At 36.3% G+C, this 15480-nt stretch overlaps 1 protein-coding gene across 2 annotated transcripts in view; it reads left to right on the forward strand.

Moving 5' to 3' along the window:
• LOC107708509 (nectin-3-like protein) overlaps positions 1 to 15480 on the forward strand; it is a 65257-nt gene that overhangs the window by 48716 nt on the left and 1061 nt on the right. The window contains exons 6-7 of one of the 2 annotated variants that reach the window (XM_016512773.1): positions 6548 to 6692; positions 14372 to 14474. In XM_016512773.1, coding sequence (XP_016368259.1) covers positions 6548 to 6692; positions 14372 to 14474 — 248 coding nt within the window. The remainder of the gene's footprint in view (positions 1 to 6547; positions 6693 to 14371; positions 14475 to 15480) is intronic. The other variant, XM_016512774.1, reaches the window with a different exon arrangement.

Consider the following 15480-nt stretch of genomic DNA (forward strand, 5'->3'; position numbering starts at 1 on the left):
GCAATGATATTACGCAGCACCTGAAAATAGGCTAACTTCCACCAACATGACCACCTGCTTGCACAGGGAGCGTGCCTTCCATTGGAAGTTACCTAGCTGGGGACTATTTTCAGGCGCTGAGTAATATCATTGCGCCTGCTGCACCCATGGTACGGCAACAAGGTTCCTTGATTATTACGCCGGAATGAGAGTTTGGTCATTTTTGAGCGAGATGCTAACGGTCTAATCAGATTCAATGATCTATGCTAAGCTGCTGCTAAAAGTGCTACCGCCAGACCCGGAGATCGGCTGAATGGATTAGAAAATAGTAAAACTCACCTGTTTAACTCTAGGGGAGTTGGAAAATGAGCCTATTTTCAAAAATAGTGGAGTGTTCCTTTAACTATTACTAAAAGACAAATATATAAAAACATATATACTAAGCACTATATGCGTTTCCTTTCCTCATGGCATTTTTTTTTTTATTACAATAATTTTTAATTAGGAATTATATCGTTTTCCCCCCCACAATTTTCAAACATCGATCTTGACAAGACTTTCCTAATTCCTAATTAAAAATTATTGTAATAAACATCCCACACAACAATGTTACCCATGTAACATTTACCAGAATACATTGTGGTGCTTTATCCCCCACCCAGCTTCTGTTATCAAATACCCACCAAGAGTGTTGAATGAGTTACGGGGTGTCCGTGTCTGATACGACAATCTGAGACCCATAGCAGTCAGTTTAAAAAAAACACCTGATCCCTTTAATCAGGTTTAAAGATGCCTGCCACCCCTGAACCGGCTCCAAGTGAGTGTGAACCCATTTAATCCTCCTTTACTCTGGGATCACCTCTGCGCTGAGCTGTGAATTTCTCCACCAGTGTCTAGAAATCTTAAATCTGCTTGGTAAACATCTCTTAGAAGGAATGAGAGCACCTTCAAAGGATACGGTTCAAGTCTGGGCTCACCTGTGAAAGGTCTTTAGTCCAGTGGGGTTAAAGCGAGTCGCTAAAAGGCACCTGAGTTATGGTCACGGCACTTAAGAAAAGAACCACAGAAGAGGGACCAACAGATTTCAGAAGATGTTTGTTGAGGATCATTGAGAGAAATAGCTCAAGAAAAAGCTTGTATATTTACACACAAACACACAAAAAACCAAATTCTAGAAGTTTATTTATGGTTTACTACAGTATGATCCAGCAACCCTTAATTTGTATTGAATATGCACTTGTAGTATATTTAAATTTCAAAAAGTATATTTAAATAAAAAAACTGCATGTGGATAATATTAATGTAGTTAAAGGGTTAGTTCACCCAAAAATGAAAATTCTATCATTAATTACTCGCCCTCATGTCGTTCTAAACCCGTAAGACCTCCGTTCATCTTCGGAACACAAATTAAGATATTTTTGATTAATTCTGAGAGCTCTCTGGGATACGTTTTCTACGTTGTTTACACTTTGATTTGAACGAAAACAACCTATCCGCGTGACGCAGCTGACACAGAATAGCATACGCTATTTACGTTCAGTGGATATTCTCCAAAATGGCACCAGGGTGATGCGGAAGAGATGAATTGTTGAATAAAGTCGCTATATTTGTTTTCTTTGCGTACAAAAAGTATTCTCGTAGCTTCGTAAAATTACAATTGAACCCCTGATGTCACATGGATTATTTTACCGATCTCCTTGCTACGTTTCTGGACCTTGATCGTGGTAATTACTTTGCAGTCTATGCAGGGTCAGAGAGCTCTCAGAATTCATCAAAAATATCTTAATTTGTGTTCCGAAAATGAACGGAGGTCTTACGGGTTTAGAACGACATGAGGGTGAGTAATTAATGACAGAATTTTTGGGTGAGCTAACTCTTTAAAGAGAGTACACTTCTATGATTTTCTTTACACACTTGAGTACTTTGTATTAATGCCAACATAAAAGTTTTGTTTTAAAGTACATTTTAAATCATTAAGTTTTAATAATCGTTCAATAAAGAAGCGCACTTATTTTAATGTGTTGACTAATGTCGTAAAGCATGTTAACTATTTTAATTTCAATTGATGTGTGTTATTTGTAGTTACATTTTAAAGCTGATATATTTTGAAATTAAAGTATATTTTAGTTTTCCATAAATGCTTGTCAGTTCATTCATTAGCAGACTTTAACCAAATTTCAAAGATAACAAAAGTATAAAGTCCTACTGCTTAAAACACTCCAATGTTCAACTAATTAAATGTAATATTAATTAAAACTATAATACATTTTTATTTAATTTCAATTAACATGCAATTAAGTGTCCAAAAACAAAGTGCGAAAATAATCTAAAGTATGTTATTTTTGTAATAAGTATGTTAAAGTGTCTCTAAAGTGTATCTTTTTCACATGGGAAATAATTTTTTTTATTTAGATTAAAAGTGAATAAACCAAATGTCTGTGGCTTTATTATTTGTATTTTTTTAGGTGAATATTGTGCAGCGAACGACAGCTTTAACCCTTGCTGAATTGAACTGTAAAGGGTCTTGTGACTCACTGTGGGGGGCCCATCTGTGGTATTACCCGCCAGACGGTAGAATGATGGCCTCTCATTTAAAATTTAAAAAAATTTAAACAGAAAACAGAATTTGGGGAGAAAATAATAATAAAACTAATCAAATTTGGGGGTGAAAAGCATAACAGATTTTATGGGGCCCTAAATTTAAAAGTAGCTTACTTTGTGGAGTTTACCACGAAATTATATTTATTCTCGAGGTCTAACAAAAAAAAATATTTGTCACAGTATTCATTTCATACCATTAGAGGGGTAAAAAATGCATTCCACATTTGCATTTCCTTCCCCTTTAATGGTATAAAATGAATATTGTGATATTGAAAAATCAATATAAAATTATATAAGGGGAAAAAATATTGTGATAATGCTTTTAGCCATATTGCCCAGTCCTAGAGGCACTGAAATTACACGCTTCACTTTTAACTCTTCACAAGCAGCAGAAATTATATTTTTATTACACTGCCTTCCAATATTGCCGTATGGACTTGCTGTGCAAAGATCTGTCACAAGCGTGGTTGAATCACCACTGTGCCAAACCTCCAATTCAGTGCCAAAATTGGCTAACATTCTCCATCCCAGGGCTGGTTTTTAGCCACAATCCCCTCTCCTTCTGACACCTTACGCCCTCGACCTCCTGCTCTCACTGTCTTTATTCTTCCAGTGCCAGCTTCTGTCAGACCCCTCATGAGCCGGACGTGTGCTCAGCAGGTCAAATATTTACCGCTTGCTACACTTAAACGATCACTATTGAATGACTTGTGACTGAACATCCTGTTCTGTTCTCCTGTGAGAGCAGAGGTGAGCTAACAGTAACAGCACTGTGGTAATTATTGGGTTCGTGACCATAAAACCTTAAGGGAAAACACTCGATAATACGTTCAATTGATTTGTGTTAGAGAAAAAACACAAAGGAGGCAGAAAAAACAAATGCTTTTTTCTTGAATACCACATTGTCAACGACCGCAAACTATGGAGCTTCATACCATGGGTCAGGTGGCAAAGTTGGGTAATATGGTGTCGTTGTTCCACCCTCTTGGCTAAGTAGTCTGTTGATTATCCAAAAGGGTACTCTGAGTTTAATTAATCTTAATTAATGGATGTAATCCTTTTACAGGAGTCCCGTTGTGGGGATAACAAGCTAGAAACCTCATTGATTCTGGTGCACTTGCTAAATTAAGTTGCGCAAGAATGTGAAACTCAGCGAAAAAACGAACGAGAGAGGAGGTAGTAATGACAGAAAAAGAGAGTGAAAGGGAAAGCTGGAAGGAGGAGTGCAGCAAAGCATAAGAGCACTGTGGGGTGGGAGAGACAGTAACAGCAGGCTTTAAAGGAGGGCAGCAGGAGGTCCTAATTACTGAGCCTTAGAGCTGGCTGACTACAGCTTGCCCCTGCCAACCGCTGCACAACCCACCCGTCCACCTGACTCGCCATAACAACAAACAGCTAGTTCTCATTCCATTAACAATTACTCCAACATTAAATCCACCAGGAAAGAGGATGTGCACTGTAAAATACAAATGTATTCACTGGCATCTGCCCTTGTGTAACGGGAATGTGGGTGTCAAGTTTAAATGTGCATTGCAAAAAAATATTATTAAATAAATATTTTCGGTTTCATTTTACAGTAAAATATTTAAACATCAAGTCATTATGAACTGCTGTTTTCTCCCCATTTTACTCTCATTTTGACACATTGAAGGGTAAAAATAAGAAAACAATATTGTTCATAACAATATTTTATTCGTTATGAACTGATTTGATTTTGAAAAGTTGGTGTTACAAATCAAGATAAGAGCTGAAAAGATGTAAGTTTGCTTAAATAATTCCTAAATAAATAACAATTGGTTAATATGAAATAACCATTTCATATTATTTTGAATGGAAAGACATTAGAAAGGAAATTACACTATGATTTCTTGTTTAATATTATTTACGGCTTATTTGTTGCACTATTGGTTAGATGTTTGGGGCATGTTATTGGACAGTGTATATGGGATTGATTTATTCAGATTATTCTGTATTTTATATGTTGTGTTTAACTTGGAAAAACCCAATAAACATAATGTTCAAAAAAAAAAAAAAAGGAAATTACAAAGACAATTTTTTTTTTACTTTGGGTTCATGTTGACAAAAAGTGAGAAATTTAGTCATATTAAAGTTTGAAACTACACTTTTGTGGCCACGATAACTCACTTAGTGGAACGATTTTGGTACTTTAGCAACAAATACAGGAAATTTGCAAAATGAGAAAAAAAGAAACATTTTGATAATGTTATTCACAACATTTGCATAAACAAGAAAAAAATGTTCCCTAAAACATTAAAAAAAAAGAAAAGAAAAAAAGTTTTCAACTTTTCCAGAATATTAAATTGTTTTTGTTCCTCTTTCGTAAGTAGCTTTGGAAAAAAACATATGCTAAATGTATAAATGTAAATGTTAGCTAGGTACAGGCCTCTGGATAAGCAAACACAAAAAAACGGTTTTCTTGTACTAAGCATAAATCTAACAAAAGGTTTGAGGTTTATAAAAAATAAAGGGGGAAAGCTTAATTTTACATATTTTCTTTTAAAGGGGTCATATGATGCGATTTAAATTTTTCCTTTCTCTTTGGAGTGTTATAAGCTCTTGGTGCATAAAGAAGATCTGTAAAGTTGCAAAGACTAAAGTCTCAAATCCAAAGAGATATTCTTTATAAAAGTTAAGAGTCAACCACGCCTACCTAAAACGGCTCGTTCTAACAGACATGTTTTATGTTTACGTGGCGCGATGCAACGCAAAACGTAAAAAGTCAGACAGTATAAGTCATTATAATCCGTAATTATGTCCCCACTGGATGCAACAAATGCCTCGTTTATAATGGGTTTTAATGTTTTTGTCTTGTCGCTCCGGGACACGGCTTCACAATATGGTAAGGGGCGTAACATTTCCGTCACACGCTTGAGGTATTCGGCCAATCACAACACACTGGATAGCTGGCCAATCACAGCACACCTCGCCTTTTCAGACCGATGAGCTTTGTAAAAAATCGATGCGTTTCAGAAAGGCGGGGCATAGAGGAGAAACAATAATGTACAGTATGTGGAAAATAATGTGTTTTTTTAACCTTAAACCGCATAAATGCATTTCATTACACCAAATACACAAAATAATGTTCTTTTTAGCAACATCATATGACCCCTTTAAATCAAGTCATTACCTTCCACACATTTTCTTCTTATGTAAAATGTAAATTTGTAACAAATAATTTTTTATTATTTAGTTGTAAATAAATACAAAATATATTTATTTATTTATTTATTTTCTCAATTGTTCTGGCTGTATGAGCTTTCATTTTTTGCTGACTCTGTCCTCACTGTTGGGGTTGTCACATCTTTATTTAACTGAGTTGCCTTGTGGTCTCTTGCTGTTTTGTTGTTTGTCTTTTGCAATCATCGACACATGCTGAGCTTTAGCGTGTTACATACAGCTGTGAGTTGCTTTAACAGGCTTTGCTTTGCTGTTTTGTGCTTTTTGTTGTAATTTGTGGCATTTAGCTGTTCTGTGCCAAGATCAGCAGTATTTTTTGTCTTGTATTGTAACACACTGAAGATAATTTTAGTGGAACTTGATGTACCTCCAGTTTTGCATGGCTGTGTTTATTCATTAATTAGGGCCCGAGCACCGATGGTGTGAGGACCCTATTGGAATTGCTCCGTTTCTTATTATTAGGGCCCAAGCCGGTAAGGCGCAGGCCCTATTGTTTTTCTAAGGATTATTATTATTATTATTATTTTTCTTTCAAGGTTTTTGGGGGTTTTGGGGCCCTTAACATACTCGAAAACTCTTGAAACATTGCACACATGTTGGAATCTGCGGCCATCAGGGCTGGTCTGAGTTTCACATGGGGGGGTTACCGGGGGGGGGCGTGGCACAGCCTTTAAAAAGGCGACATTTCAGGAGCTCTGTAGCACGCACCGCTTGATCTGCAGCTTTAATTAGCTTTTGTTTTTGCTCACTGTGTTGCGGTGCATTTCAGACGTGTCTCAGAAGCAGATGACATCCTCCATGGCTATTGCTGGGGCCGTGATGGGAGCTGTGCTGGCACTCTTCCTCATCACCGTCTTCACCATCGTCCTCATCACAGCACGCAAGGCTCCCCCACCCACATACACAGATAAAGTGTGAGTATATGCAATATCTTCAACTACAGATGATCTGACATTTACTGGAATGGTCACTTAACAACATGCAGGATAAGATCTGCAAGATTACCATCTTTATTCCCAAATACATTACAGCAATGTTAGCGGCTAACAGTTAACAATTAACAGAGAGCAATGTTCAGAATGTTCTGTAAAACACGAATATCCTTTCAATATTTTTAGGTTTACTAAAGATACTCAAAACGTACATTTTTCATACATTTGTTAGTATAATATTCTTTAAATGTATTGTTTTAAATAATTAAATCCATGAGCTAATGAATTAACTGTTTTAGTTTAATAGTCTACAGTGGTTAATCTAAGTGTTGTATTGGCTTATTGATTTTAACTTCAATTTTTTTGTTGTTAGATTGTATTTTTGCCCTATCCTGTTTAACATTTTGCATGTTTAGTCATATTAAAATTTGAAAACTACACTTTTGTGGGTACTATAACTCACTTAGTGGAATAATTTTTGCAATATGGAAATATATATAAAAATAAATACATGAAATTTTCATAATGTTAAAAATGAAACATTCTGATAATGTTATTTATAAAATTTGGGGGGGGGATGTTTTCCCAGAACGTTCCAAAAAAAAACTTTTGATAAATTAAATGGATAGTTAAGAAAACATTCTAAAATCATAAAATTGTTTCCTGGATACAGACCTCTGAATATATTAAAATAGCACTGATACATGCCGTGTGAGTGTCAGATATCTGAGATATTTTGACTCACAGTCCCCTGCTTTGCCACACGTAGACCTTCAGTGTGTAGGACAGTTGGGGCAGTACATGGGCACTTACCTGGTGAATTATTTAATCATTACCATGCTTCCTCAGCAACTTCCTGACCGTCCTTTGAACCTGGAATGACAGAATAAAACTTAACTATTACAACCCTTCGTTCACTGACCTTACAGACTTCACTTTGACTGGAGAACATTGCATGAAACCGGATTCTTAGTAGCTTTTTGTGCTCATTGATGTGATCATGTGTTACAGTTTTGGTCTAACATGCCAAACCGATTTGCTCAGAGTCACATATGTGTTTTATTGAAGTGAATAGTTTATTGAAGACTGTAGTTTGTCCAGTCAGGATATCATTAAGTACATTACACTCTGCTTCAGCTCTGTACGGCTCACCTGTTGGCCTGTCAGAACGAGGCATTTCACGCTACAGCACCTCTTTATGGCTTAACCTTTGATTAGCCGCCTTAGCCATAATAGATTTTGTCTGGTCAATTATAACTGAGCCCAGAAACCCAGTCAAGACTGTAAATGTTCTATTCTAGTGGGAGCAACATCAGATGGTTTCCTTTTGTTTCCTGGAAAGGCAACTGCATGTCATCACAGAGAGAGACTAGTCACAATAGACTACAGTTGTGTATTTGCTTTCGCAGTATACAGAGACTACCACACGATACATCATTTCAGAACTTGTGTAGGCAAAAGAGCTTCAGCTAGTTCCTTTTTTGACAAAGTATGTTGATTTTTCAGTTGTTTTTGTTTGGTTCTTGCAAAAAGAGCCGCTTTATTGTTCTGTCACTGAGAGTGTCTCGAGACATGAGCCCACAGACGTCTCATTTCAGCCAGCCTGGAGGTCTCCCTTTTCCCACAGCCTTCAAAAAGCAGCTCCAAACTGGGCTTCATATGCTTCTTAGAGTGTCTGCTCCACAGGGTTTTTCACGCTGCACTTGACCCTGGGTTATCATCTTGTTAATCTTGGTTTAAGGGCAATAATTAATCCCTGGTGAAGTGGCGTCTCGCAGTTGTAGTGTTAGCACTACTTTTTAACCCTGGGTTAGCATTTCTTTTACTGTGCAAAAGTATAACATGAAATGATTCATTGCTAGAATGAGTTGTTTACAATAGACCACCATTAATATACTAAATGGTGTTTAAAGGTGCAGTCACATTTACCGTTGTTAGATTAATTTTCGTGGACAAAATTCAGTCATTTTAATAGGATTTCATGTAATTAATTTCATGTAATTGGGATTTTTGTGTGGGGGCGAAAGTTTTGCCCATGCAGATTTTGCAACAGGTTCAAGTTGCAACACAAATTCACCTCACTGACCAAAAGAAAGCTGCTTGGTTTGAAAGTGACTTCTGTGTGATGAAGTACAATCTGTAGTTTTCACAGAAGCCCTGAAGCGGTCAAAAGTTCGCCAGATGATGCGTTTTACGTCATCCAGCAGACTTTTGCTGACAAATAAGTGGAGAGAATATGGTGCACATAAAATGGAAAAATAATACACATTGTTCATTTACTTATACTACCAACATTGTAACAATACAAAGCTGGTTGAAAATTGGAAAACTTACTCTTTAAATTTGAATGTGCTGTGTATGGTTGTAGAAACCTTTATGAAAATGAATCAAGGTTTTATTATAGTAAAAGTGTTTCATGTTTTTTGGCGTATTGATTACCATTTGTATAACCACAGTTTTACTACAAATACCATGGTTAAACTATGGTTAGTGTAGCAAAACCATGGTTTAATTTGTGGTTACCATGGTTTAACTACAGTAACAATGTTTTGTTTTTTGTTTTGTAGTAAAACCATGGTTAATTTTTGTAAGGGAACTTTTGCACACTGTTTAGTTTCAGTGTTGGGTAGAAAAATGACTGTTAAATGTGCAGCAACTGTCAAACAAATGGTCAAACGATCAAGCGTTGATGGTAAACTGGAGGAAACAAACTGGTCTTTTGCTTTTTGAAGGTTGGAAGTAGCTTAAAGCAGCTAGAAAAAATCTTTCTTGTCAAGATTGTCTCAGACAGGCAAGCATTTAAATAATACGAACTGAGATATGTTCGCCCAGTTGTTATTGACCATATAAATATACAAATTACACTGTTAACCTACGTTTACAAATGTGTTGTGCCCACATAAGACCACATAGATTTGTTGTAGATATTTTTATTCTGTCAAGGACCCGCCATTGTAAGTTTACCACAGGTTGTTAGTGTTTGTGTCAGCAGAGATAACACTGAATATGGGACATTCTTCTGGCTTTCTATAAAAGAAAGAACTAGTGTAAATACAAGAATATAAATAGTTAAGCAAACATAACAAAAAAATCATGTTTTCTTGCTTTAGTGATGGATGCAGTTCTCATGAGGTGAGGTCACAGTGGAGTCTCGCGTGATACAGCTGTTCACAGGGAAAATTGTATCAGGGAACAGGGGAAAAGCAGCAGGCGGACAATTCTCAGCGCTCAAACGTCTGGACTCCATATGATTTGTGGACCTTAACATTTGTCTCAGAGTTGTCTCTTTTTTTTCAAGCCCTCCATTGTAGTCTCTGTTGTAATATAACCTGAGCTTGTTATCCAAACATGACAGCTAAGGGGAAGTTCACACAGGATGCATTCTGGAGTTCATAGCTTTTAGCTGTCTGTTAGCTTTGCTCTTAAAAATTAACTTTTAGTAGATGTATACCATCGTTCAAAAGGGAATTAACACTTTTATTCATCAAGGATGCAGTAAAGACTTTTACATTGTTTCCCAAAAAAGTCAGTTTAGAATAAATATTACTATAATACATCTGCATGCATCTATTAAGTAGAAATGAAGGTTCATGGCTTTGACGTTCTGTAAATAATTGGCTATTCAAATAATAGCAATTACAAAAGAACTCATCCTGTGAGAACGACCCCCAGGGTTTTCAAATTAGCTGAATTGTTGACTGATACTTTTTATTTATTACTTGTTTTCTGCTGTGCTATCTTTATCAACATCATCTATCTTCAAGTGAGCCTGTGAAACTTCTCAGCAGTGCTGTCAGAAGCATCACTCTCAGAAGAGGTGAAAGAGACGCTCTTATCTGTTTCGGCTGATCCCTGTTCAGCCTCCGTGTGTCTTGGCTCGGCTTTGCTTTGGCTGCAGGCTGCATGCAGATCAGTGTGGTGGGACAGCTGGGCTTGGTCTGATGGATGATGCTGCCTCTGCGCTGGAGACAGCAGGGACTCTGCGAGAGATAAGCAGCGTTGTGACGCTGATCCACAGCGCTTTTGCAGGAATGAAAGCAAAAAATGTCCACATAACTCTTGACATTTAGATCTGATTTTATACCCAGTATAGTAAAGGATGAGAAAATGCGCTTCCCTCAAATGCTTCAAGAGGTAATTTTTTTTAAAGGTTTTGCCATTTTGATCGGATTTATTTGAGCTTTCCACATTTATTTCAAATATGTCATGATCATTTAGTTTTTTTTACTTTGTTTTAATAGCTCCCATTCATCTAAAGTGACCTTGAATTGTCCTTCACTAGATGATATGGCAGCATTTAAAGTATTAAAGTAGTTTATATGTCAAGGTCTTGGCTTAAAATCAAGACAATTGGAAAATGTTCCAAGCTGTCTGACAAGGAAAACAAATTAATCTGACCTTCAACTGTGTATTCAATATATAAGTGAGAGAGATGAAAAGAGAGAAAAATACATGAGAACAATACAATCTCATTCCCTCTTTGATGCAAAGTCTAAAATGTTGGCCCTTGTTTGGGCTCTTTGGACATCCAGGTGGATCCAGTGAGAGTATCCAGACCTGTCTGCGTCTTTTCCTGCGTGTGCTACACAAATACACTAATAGACATATCCTCTCTAGTCCATGAATCACATAGACTGCTTTTAATCCTCTATTTCGACCATACCTTTTCATGGGAAATGCTAATGTGAGTCCATATACTTTATATAGTCCATAAACTTAATGAGTCATAAAACACTGTTGTACACTTTTCCATCTCCGTCCGGTTTAGACTTCATGTAGGGAGGGCAGGGGACACATTAGACAGGCTGATAGTCCATTGAAAATCAATTATACAAAACAATGTACTACTAATGGTTGGAGATTAATGTTCACAGGAAGTGGAAAAACAAAGGCAAAGTTGATCCCTTGAGGAATGTGGAGCTTATGGATGCACAATGGCAAAAATTTATGAGGAGAGGTCACAGTTCGCATGTTTTCCCTAAAGGGTTTTTAACCAAAAGGTGTGAACGAACTTAGTATTTTAAAGGTGTCATATGATGCGATTTCAAGTTTTCCTTTCTCTTTGGAGTGTTACAAGCTGTTCGTGAATAGATAAGATCCCTAAAGTTGCAAAGACTAAAGTCTCAAACCTAAAGAGATATTCTTAATAAAAGTTAAGACTGGTCCACGCCCTCCTAAAACGCCTCGTTTAAACACGCCCCCACACAATAATGTACAGTATGTGGAAAATAATGTTTTTTGAAAATTAAACCGCATAAACACATTTCATTAAACCAAATACACAAAATAATGTTCTTTTTAGCAACATCATATGACCCCTTTAAGAGCTTGTTCTCACTGGCTGTCAATGCTTTTCAAACCAGCAGTGAAGGCTTAAGATTCCTCATTTGTTTATAATGGCTATAGACTATCTTTATGCCATTCTGTGGATGACCTTTTGGGTAGTATCTAAATCCAGGGAGTAAGGAAAGGTATCTTTCCATATATTAGGCATTCTGGGAATTCAAGGTCAGGGCAGGTCAACCCTTAGGACCTCCCAATGCCTGGGGCTACAAAGCAGAAGGTCAATAGACATTAATCCATCACAGTTAGGGATTTGAGACCACTCCTCTCAGTTGCACCATGTCAAAACTCATCCGTATCAAAGCAGAAATTGAAGGGTGATATCAATAAGAGAGTAAATTGAGGAAGATACAGAGAGAGACAGAGAGATTATGGATGAGGAAGAAGTATCAACCAGGAAACCATCTCAAGCACGTCAATGGAACTTTAGTACAAGGATATTCAAACTGGAGCCCAGGGGGCTGCAAAGGAGTGCTATAGGAGATTCAAGGAAAAATTCAGTGGGGAAAAAAGTCTGTGTATTAAAACATTTACAGAATTCCACTGTCACCTGAGGCAATTTTTATTTTGAAAAGACAATTTGAATTGAATTATAAATGTTTTATTTTTAGGTGTTTAAATCTAACTTTATAGGCTACTTTATTAATGGGTAGAAATAAATAGGCATATAAAGTGTATAAGATCACTATAATCATCAAGGCTACAATTAATTTAATAGTGTAAAAAAACAGTTAAAACTGTGAAAAATCATTACAATTTATTTTCAGCAAAATAAAATAATATTTATTTTAAATTATTTATTTATTTATTATTATTATTATTATTATTATTATCATTGTCGAAAACAGTTGCTGTGGCTTCATATTTTTGTGGAAACTGAGATACATTTATTTATTCATTTATTTTTTCAAAAGAACAGCATTTATTTAAAACAGTATTATTTTGTAACAATGTAAAAGTCTTCACTCTCACTTTTGATTAGTTCTATGTGTCCTTGCTGAATAAAAGTATTCAGTTCTTTTTTAAAAAATTCTTACTGACCACAAACTTTTTAACCTTAGTGTAAAAATACATATAAATATGTAAAAATGCAATGTATGTATTTTCTAGATAATATTTTTAGAAACTCTTTTGGTATTAGTATATATGTTTTTATATTTTCGTACATGGTGGCATAACATAAGTGAAGAAATGCCAGGGCAATATTTACATTCGGGGTAGTGGTAATGTAGTACATTTGATAATTTGTGTTTTAGATTGGTACTGTACATGCAGGCTTGGGAGGGGTTGTGGAAAGAAGTGGTTCAAAAACAGGTCAAGCATGAGCTTATCCCATAAAATCTGTGCACAGGGCATATATGTAATTAATCTGTATGATGATGGTTTAGTTGTGGTCAATATCAGATTGTAAGTAATTTTATAAGCTTTTATTTATACATTTTATTTAGTTATTGATGCACTGGAGAGTAGCATATGTAAAGCATGTATATATGTATAGTATTTATTTATTTATTTATTTATTTATTTTTTGATTGCAGCCACTGCAGTGATTCACAAGTCAAATCAAAAGACAAAGTCACTTGTTTCCATTTCTCTCAGTATTGTTTGAAGTTTTAAAATGAGCTCCAGTTGTATTTATGTATATCACTAATATACACCTCCGCCCACATGTATACCCACACAAAGTTACTCTAGATGGGGTCCATTGTGGCCTGCTGGTGTTTAGTTTAGAGGTCCAGAGAGCATGAGAAAGTATGTTTCAGTGTGACTGTAGGGGCTTGGAGACATGGAGGCCATTTTTAGTGGCTGGTGAAGGTGATTGAGTCAAAAGTTGACACCATGCATAGGACGTGTGGGAGCTGGGACACACACTCTCAGATTCATTTGAGAATGAGATTATTTTGTGTTCAGCTCAAAAATTGGCAGTCTTGATATGGATGTAAAACAGACAAAAAGTTCCATTCTGTTCCCAGAACTAAAAGAAGGTGTGGTTGTTATTGTTCCTCAGACTAAACACATTTCATACTTTAGTCTAGTCTTAGCATTTCCTCCATCTTCTGACATCAAGACAAAACAGCCACTCCAAAAAGTATTATATTGTTTTATCGTCTAACAAACTTATTTTTGTGAAATGTTTAGCCTGAAAACAGTGTCTAAACAGTATATTTCTACAAAATAAATGCCACTTGGTTTGATATTTTATGTAATGCTTAAATGTGTCCAGATACTTTGGGGTCACTGTAAGCTTTTGAGTCATGCGACATGTGCAGTCAGTGATATACATCCTTTGATTGTTGTTGGTTTTCGTCCCTCTACAGGATTGACCTCCCTCCAACTCACAAGCCTCCTCCTCCATATACAGAGAGACCTCCTGCCATCCCACTGGCCTCTCAGGCCCCTCAAGTGGCCTCATTCTCTCAGGTAAACCTCACATTGCTCTGTTTACTCTGTGGGGGTTCCGGCTCTACAGTCTGATTTATTCTCCTTCTGTGGTACTTTATAATGGAGCTGCATTTGAAAGATGACCACTGGCATGTTCCTTATTATTTATGGAGTGATTATATGCTCTCTTTTAGCTCACTTTTTCCAGAACATTTTTTCTCTTTTTGTCTTTTCTGGCTTTTTCACCCATCCAGCACATAACCCTGCTGAAAAATACATCAGCCTCAGGTTGTTTGCTGGTTTAAACTGGTCTGGATGGTCTCCCACCCAGACCAAATTTGGTCAAGTTGGTCCAAAAGAAGCTGGTGTTGTGAAAAATGGCCAAAACCTTCTTAAAATAATCGAAACCGTTCTGTTGGTCTTCCAAGCTCGCTGTTTTTGATCGACTAGGGTACTAGAAGACCATTTTAGCCTGTTTTAAGTGTTTTCAGTATTTCGGGGGGGGGGCGGGGGTTGAATTAGCCAATTAAATTTGTTCATTTAGTGTATTATAAACATAATAAAGAAATATAATACAACTAACAATTATGTCCCTGACCTCTATGTAAATTCCATAATATGGAATTTCCTTGCAATTTAACAAATTCAGTGTGTTGTTTTTACACAGTCGTGGTCAGAATTATTGGCACCCTTGGTAAATATGATCAAAGAAGGCTGTGAAAATAAATCTGCATTGTTAATCATTTTGATCTTTTATTTAAAAAATTCACATAAATCTAACCTTTCATTGGAGAATAAGAATTTAAAATGGGGGGAAATATCATTATGACATAAATGTTTTTCTCTAATACACATTGGACACAATTAAGATAATTGAGCTTCACTAATTAGTGAAGTGGCTTTAAGAAAAGAGGTAGAGCAGTGAAAATTCCCATTTCCACCATCAGGGCAATAATTAAGAATTTCCAATCAACAGAAAATGTTACAAATCTGCCTGGAAGAGGACGTGTGTCTATATCGTCCTAATGCACGGTGAGGAGGAGAG

This window comes from Sinocyclocheilus rhinocerous, unplaced genomic scaffold (assembly GCF_001515625.1).
Source record: "Sinocyclocheilus rhinocerous isolate Xijiao unplaced genomic scaffold, SAMN03320098_v1.1 scaffold506, whole genome shotgun sequence".
Taxonomy (NCBI): domain Eukaryota; kingdom Metazoa; phylum Chordata; class Actinopteri; order Cypriniformes; family Cyprinidae; genus Sinocyclocheilus; species Sinocyclocheilus rhinocerous.